The 7527-nt window shown below is 36.3% G+C and overlaps 1 protein-coding gene across 2 annotated transcripts; it reads left to right on the top strand.

The window, feature by feature from the left end:
- The first annotated feature begins 1374 nt into the window (after positions 1 to 1374).
- LOC140774518 (NAC domain-containing protein 7-like) lies at positions 1375 to 7234 on the top strand. Of its 2 annotated transcripts, none has more exons than XM_073117554.1 (4): positions 1375 to 1623; positions 4097 to 4266; positions 4364 to 4635; positions 6123 to 7234. In XM_073117554.1, exons 2-4 carry the CDS (start codon positions 4107 to 4109, stop codon positions 6702 to 6704), a joined length of 1014 nt encoding a protein of 337 aa, XP_072973655.1. In that variant the 5' UTR covers positions 1375 to 1623; positions 4097 to 4106; the 3' UTR covers positions 6705 to 7234. The 2 variants fall into 2 exon arrangements, with proteins under 2 accessions (XP_072973655.1, XP_072973646.1); XM_073117545.1 differs by having other exon boundaries at positions 1376 to 1821; positions 6123 to 7233.
- The last annotated feature ends 293 nt before the right edge of the window (positions 7235 to 7527 follow it).

Below are 7527 nucleotides of genomic sequence, written 5' to 3'. Positions count from 1 at the left end.
TATAAAAAAAAAATAGGTAAAAAAAATAAAGGAGAGTTAGATTACAAATAGCTAGCTCAAAACAGGGGTGTTAATAACAAAATCAGTAAAGTGCAGGGCATTATTTGAAAATTTCCGAATAATATAACAGTTGTAATGTCAAATGTGGTGGTGACGGTAAGAGCAGGGGAAAAGTCGTCATGGCCATAGAAGATGTTGCCACGTCAGAAGATCCCCAGGGAAAAAAAGTTTTGGGTACAGTATTTTTCCCTGTTAACCTCGCCCCCGCACGTGGCAATTGTCCCATGTGAGAGTGTGGGCCCCAGGGTGGGGGGAAGGAATTGCCAGCACCCAAAATGCGAGTCTAATGATCGAGTCATCCCACGCCAGACCGCCAGCCGCCCCCACACTCGGCCCCACCCATCAATACTCCGTGGGGCCCATATCCACTCACCTTCTTCCTTTCTTTTTCTTTTTATTTTTCCTTTTCCTTTTCCTCCTCTTTTTTTTGTGTGTTTACCTCTCTCTCTCTCTCTCTCTCTCCTTTGCCAAGTTTCTATTGGAGAAGAGTCCCAATCGTGGGTCGGTTGGTGGGGTCCTTGCCCCAAAAGGCAGTGCAAGAAGACTGGAGAAGTGGTAGCCCTAATATAGAGATAGTTACAAGCCAACCAACCAATGTATACAGAGAGGAAAATTGTAGTTGTAGTTGTGTACATGGCTTATTTAACATTCAACCATATATCTTCCCATACATTACACTTCAAAGAGTAAATATGACAAATTATTTTAGAAAATAGGATAATAAATATGACAATGGTAACCAACCATTAATCAGTGGACATAATGATACCATATCAACTGTGGTTGTAGATCAGGTTTGTAAAGTATTGATAGATAAGGCTTTTTTCCTTTTAAAAATGACCCATATAAAGAAGTAGATAACTGGCAGTGGTCACCTGCTTGGCTCAACTTGTATGGTTAAAGACAACCCTAATCCTTACAGGATCTAATTGCTTAATTCCATCACTAGCTAACAAAGGCAGCATGAACTACTACTCCCACATAGAGAGAGAGAGAGAGAGAGAGAGAGAGAGAGAGAGAATGACCAAAAAAGGTAATGATGTGTGGGGCTAAAGAAGTGGGTCCATGGTGTTGGAGTGGACGAGGATGCTGTTGCATTACGTTTTCTCCATATCTTTCCTCCCTTTCCCGTTCATCTCTCCCCGTTTCTTCCTGTCTCTCTCTCTCTCCATCTCTTTCTCAAGTCCTGCACGATTTTTATATCATAAATTCTCCTTTTCCCCCCTTCACCTCTGCTAACCTGCAAGACTTCCTTCCCTATAGTATCAAATAATTCATCACCCCGTTAACGTTTTGCTCTCTCTCTCTCTCACTCTCTCTCTCTCTCTCTCTCATCTTTCTCCGTTTCCGTTCTCTTCTCTTCTCTCTCTAGATCTTCTCTGTGGTCGTTATCAGAGTTGGGTGGGTGGCGGTTGCGGCGAAGGCTAAGAGATCTATCCCCGCCATTATTCACGCCAGAAAGCATTGACCCTGCGATAGCTTTCGATATCTATTGAGATCAGTTGAGGTGGAGGAAGAGAAGTTATATTATTATCATATATGGAGGGTTAAGAGATTGTAACGGTATGTTGTTTGTCTTCTAACTGCCTCCTCTCCTTTCTTTCTCTTCTTCGTCTCCTTCTTCTTCTTTCTTGGGATCCCGAAGAGCTCAAGAGGTCATCATACGTGTTGGGCTACTGAGAGAGGAGCTAGCTACAACTAGAGCTAGAGAGCTAGAAGGAGAAGGAGGCAGACAAAGGTTTCAGTGGATCAAATCCCGAGGTAGGTGTCCGAGGAGGCAAGACATGAAAAGAACTAACAAAAGCTTCTTGTCTGTTCTCATCTCTCTCTCTTTCGCTCTCTCTCTCTCCCTCTCTCTCTCTCCTCTCTCTCTCTCTCTCTCTCTCTCTAACATAAGCACACTAAGACATAAAACATTACTGATCTATTGAAGCTTGACATACGGATCTCATTTTAACGTTGATCGGTTGATCTATTCTTGTTCTTGGATCGGTTTCTATTCTACTATTCCAGCTGTTCTTTGTCTACTTCCTTGCCTAGAAGGGAAGGATCGTTCTGTTGTATCCTATGAATATAGTTACACACACACACACCAAACTTTTGGACTACGTACCATTATCCGTTTAGTAGGAAAATAATTTTGAGATCTTATCTTTGTCTACCTCTCTCATGAATTAAAGTAAAGATTCTATGTAAAAGACTTGGGACTATCTTCTGACAATCTTTGCAATAAGCTTCGTCTATACTTCTCATAGTTAACCGGCATTTAATTTACAATAAAAGATCACGAGTGCCAAAATCATGAGCAGTTTAAGCTTGTGATTTTGTTAATTTATGGATAGCCGCTTCCAAACATATGATGAAATCAAATCGAATGACTGTACTGAACAAGATTATGTAGCGTTGGAAGAAACCCTTTTATTTTGAAGCTAGTAAACTCCATAGTGATTCTACATCTAGTTGCATTTTATTCTTTCAACTCTTTTTACTGGAAGTTGCATGAAATATTCAATGCCCATATATTAGGATTAATCGAGAATGTTGTATCATACATTGTTTTTCCACTAACCCTTTTTGTTAAGAGACTGCAGGTAGATCCTTATTATTTGTTGATAGTTGAGTTTTGCAGGAATGTTTTGAACAATATTAGTGTTGCTTCATTTTCGTGAACATTTCATTCTTTATATTTAAGTCTCACTTTCTAGATGTATATATTCTATGCTAGCATTCGTTTTACTGATTAAGGTAACGTTCATAAAAACGTGTATATTTTTGGTATAAAACAACAGCATGTTAATTGAGATGCATACACAAATACCAAATCATTGACATCTGAACATTAAATTGTCAATGTGTTTTCTACTTTCTTTATAAAAGCTAGGTATATATCTTGTTGCAATGCAGGTAATACAAAAGCCAGTACGTAAAAGAGAAAGGATAAATTTTGCCTGAAAACTAGGAAGGAGATCTTTTGGATCATAATTCAAGAGTTAAATAAGAACTTAGTAGACAAAAATATCTTACAAGTATGTATGTATTTTAAGAAAGTGAAAGTATTTCTCTTCCTACATCAGATGCTAATAATTAAACTCTTCCTCCAGGAAGGTTTATTCCTCTTTATTTTCATCATTGTTGCCACCATCATCATGATAACTATCATCATCTTGTCACCTTCTTCTTCTTCTTCTTCTTCACGACAATTTTAATTGTTGGCTGGTTCATTTTGTAACAGTCTTCTAGCATTTGATTAAATCTTGAGACATCTATATCCTAACAATTTATTTCAACAAGATGAAACACAGATATCATAAGATGTGTGGCAATAAAATACTTGGAGCATGCAAGAATAATAAGGACATACTAATATTACTCAGCATATGATTTTATGTTTTCATAATCATAAGATGCATAACACGTAAATGTAGTTCTTTTATTACCAAAACTCTTCGTTCTTTCATGCACGTTGATGTGATTATGTGTTTATAGATATTGCTAGGTTTATTGAGGATGTCAGTTAGCCAATATTATTAGTACTCAGCATACGGTCTTAATCTGTGGCTATTTTCCATCAATTTTTATCTTTACAGTCTGATTGGATTTATTGATGCAATTTAAGAACATATATCGTGAAAGAGCACTACCAACTCCTATTCTTTCTGTTCCATGCATGACATTTACTTTCCTTGTTAGCCATCGTTCGCACATCTTTGTATACCTGATTGCAAGGACTCTTCCATCACGGTACTCAATTAGTGCAACCAAGAGTATATATCCTATATCTCTTTCTTGGACAAATTGGATCGTTTCTTTTTTTTCAAAAAGTCTTTGATCAAATACTCCATCTGCTGGGAATTATACTCCTTTCTACCCAATAGAGTGTTCTGCCATTTAAACTAGCACCACAACATAGAATAACCTTTATTTAAGAAATTCATCCATATTCTTTGCATTCTGAAGTTTCTTTGAACAACACCTAGTAAATTTAAATGATATTAATTTCTTTACACTAATATTACCTATTGTACATGATGCACAGGTTGGAGACTATGAGTACTTCATCGCATGTTCCCCCAGGTTTCAGATTCCACCCTACTGATGAAGAACTTGTTGATTACTATCTAAGGAAAAAGATGGCTTCAAGACGGATTGACCTTGACATAATAAAAGATGTTGACCTGTATAAAATTGAACCATGGGATCTCCAAGGTATGACTCAAAATAACTCCTGTAGTTAATAAGAAATAAAGTTAATAAGTAATCTACAAAGGATTTGTTTTCTGATTAGCTTTCTTCATTAAAATAGAAAAATGCAGGATAGGGCAAGATGATCAAAGTGAGTGGTACTTCTTTAGCCATAAGGACAAGAAGTATCCAACTGGAACTCGCACCAATAGAGCAACTGCAGTTGGATTCTGGAAAGCTACTGGAAGAGATAAACCAATTTATGCCAAGAACAACTTAGTTGGCATGAGGAAGACCTTAGTATTCTACAAGGGTCGGGCTCCGAATGGGCAAAAGTCAGATTGGATCATGCACGAATATCGACTTGAAACAAGTGAAAATGGACCTCCACAGGCAAGTGCTCTCGAGTAGTACTCAACCACATAAATTATATTCTTTCTTATCAACTAAACCTCATTTTAAGTATTGTTATCACACACAAAAAGAAGTGGTAATCTAATAATCGACATAACCAACTCTAAATTCCTCCAACTTTTAAAGCATGGAAACAATATATTTATATCTTCCATATCTTCCCTAGGAAGCAGTTGTTCCACTTAAAACCAACTGATTCTTTTAACTGATAACATATATATTATAGGTTGTCTAAAGAGAGTGACACAAAAAAGAAAAAAGAAAAAAGAAAGAAAGAAAGAAAGAAAGAAAAATGAAGGTGCTTTAAGATGCTCAAGATAGGTTCCATTATTCATACTCAGGATGCAAGACTGATTCATCTAAATACTAATGTCAATTGAAACTGCATGTGTTACCTCAAGTTAGTTCAAGTCTTTGTAGGTTAGACTATCATGATAGATCTTTTTCTCAAGGACTAGAAGGGTTGCCAGGATTAAGGACTAGAAGGGTTGATAGATATTTTTCTCTAGGACTATCATGATAGATATTTTACAGCATCAAATAAGTCTTACTGAAATCTGTTTCTCACTGTTCACATGACATTTATAAGGTGCCGATATTGAGTGACTGAAAAATTAAGGAACCAAAAAGGAACAATGAGATGCTTACCTTTATTATCTCTTTACGTCATCAGTCTATTAAAAATAAACCAGAAGTTATTGTTAAGGGAATATCTAGCCACAAATTTTTTAGTTCATATCAACTGAAAATCGAACTGCAATATCTTTATCTAGTTGGCCTGATCATTATTATTTTGTTGTACCAAACAACTGCTCGGATTTCACAGAAATCACTTTCTTCTTACATAATTTATCAAGAGGGCATAACAGTGACTAAGCTATTAGCTTTTAGTAAACTCAAAATTTGAACTGCATAAGATATATGCATAAACGTCTTTAACCTTTTCTTATGTTCCTTCTCCTCTAGTAAAAGAAGTCAAGATTAGACATAATAGTTACATTGAATCTAGAATAAGAACAAAGAGTACTCACTCAATTTTTCATCCGATGCTTACTTATTGCATGGAGAGTTAAATAATAATCAAATGTATTTCAAAATAGTAGCAACACAACAAAACCAGCTCTGAATGAGGCAAGTAGAGCTGCTTACTATTAATACATCTATATCAACTTTCAGCTAAAGCTAGAGCAACAGTCACTTTAACTTCCTTAAAGAGTATCGATTAACATAATTCATGTTCTTAATTTAATATCTAAAAATTTAAGAAGAAAACTGGAAAATGATGAAGCCATGCAATCAGTTGCAATCATCAAATTCCGTATAACACCAAATCTATGTTGTAGTAGAGTATGATTTTATTGTCCTTCCAAACATATTATTCATTTTTGCATTGGTCCCAGTTATTGCCGCATACTTGGTCTTTAGCATAAAAATTCAGTAACTTATTGTGCAAGTCCATATTACAGGAGGGTTGGGTAGTATGCAGGGTGTTCAAAAAGCGAGTGCCGACAACAAGGAGGGAATGTGACCAGGAAAACCCATGTTGGTATGATGAAGAAGGTCCCTTCATGCATGACCTAAACTCCCCAATGAGGCTGGCACCACAGATGCATTCGATGGCATATAACCAACACCTCCATCCACAAAAGAGAGAGCTACAGCTGCAGTACCAGCTACTAAATGAATCTTTCCACCAGCTTCCTCATTTGGAGAGCCCTAAACTTCCTAACTACATCCACCATGGAAGTAACATCCAACCTATCATCATTTCACAGGATGACATAGTGCAAGTCCAGCCAGGTCACCAACTTGAGATGATCACAGTCTGTAATAGCAATGAGAATGCAGCTCAATCAGAGGACCAAGTGACAGACTGGAGGGTTCTCGACAAGTTTGTAGCGTCACAACTTAGCCATGATGATGTATCGCAAGAGAAGGATTACTCCGACCCCACTGATGCTTTTCAAGTTTCAGAAAAACAACAAGAAGTTATAGCAGATTATGCATCAGCATCTACCTCAAGCAGTCAAATTGATCAGTGGAAGTGAAAGCTACTATGTTGGATAGAAGATAGTTTGCTAGTGATGTTATTAAATGCAATATTTAATCCTATGTCCAAGTGATCGATATGGTCAGTGTGAACGAAACTAAAGTTGTCGTGTTGCTGCTGCGCAGACATTTGTAATAGTAGATATATTACTTTGTGAATAAGGACATAGGTACATAATAGGGTTTGATAATAAGAAGCCCTGTTGAACTTCTTATGACTTGTGGATATTAACCTTGATTAATTACTCGATCTTTTGTTAGGTCAAGTTATAAGCCTAGCTCATCGTCAAAACTAATTCATGCAAAGACCTGCATTTCTAAGCCATGCTCATTGTTATAGCTTAGCTCCTTTTTATTTGCAAATTTATGATAGAAAATTTACTGCAAAAATTTAAGAGATAATTTCTTAATTGGCATTTTTCTATATAATCTAACATATTAGTATTCGATACATATCCAGATCTATCTCCATCTATATACTTAATATGCAAAACAATGACGAGAACTTTTGACCATGAATTACAAGGGAAATGTAATTTAAGTTTTTTGTTTCCACTTTTCTTTTATCAACTTATCTATTTGAGGATGATGATATGTTTTCCTACCACCTGGAAAGGAGGTCCAATATATGCAACCCAAACTGATAAAAGAACTATTAAAGAAAAGAAGTATATATATATATATATATCAATTAAATGGCGATCTCTAGCTAGGCAAACAAACTTATGCAGGAAAAATGAGATGCTGTTCAATTGGTTCACCGAAAGAGATGCTTTTTTAAAGGTGGACATGGGAATAGAAATTAAGGATACTCGAGAACAT

The sequence above is a fragment of the Typha angustifolia genome, chromosome 2, assembly GCF_048772165.1.
Source record: "Typha angustifolia cultivar Huaian chromosome 2, ASM4877216v1, whole genome shotgun sequence".
Lineage (NCBI taxonomy): Eukaryota > Viridiplantae > Streptophyta > Magnoliopsida > Poales > Typhaceae > Typha > Typha angustifolia.
This window is presented reverse-complemented; position numbering and strand designations above follow the sequence as displayed.

Excerpts from the sequence above, each read along its gene's own strand:
- LOC140774518 (XM_073117554.1), top strand. The coding sequence starts at position 4,107 with ATGAGTACTTCATCGCATGTTCCCCCAGGTTTCAGATTCCACCCTACT. Across the intron at positions 4,267-4,363 it reads TGAACCATGGGATCTCCAAG|AAAAATGCAGGATAGGGCAA; the intron begins GTATGACTCAAA and ends TCATTAAAATAG. Across the intron at positions 4,636-6,122 it reads GTGAAAATGGACCTCCACAG|GAGGGTTGGGTAGTATGCAG; the intron begins GCAAGTGCTCTC and ends TCCATATTACAG.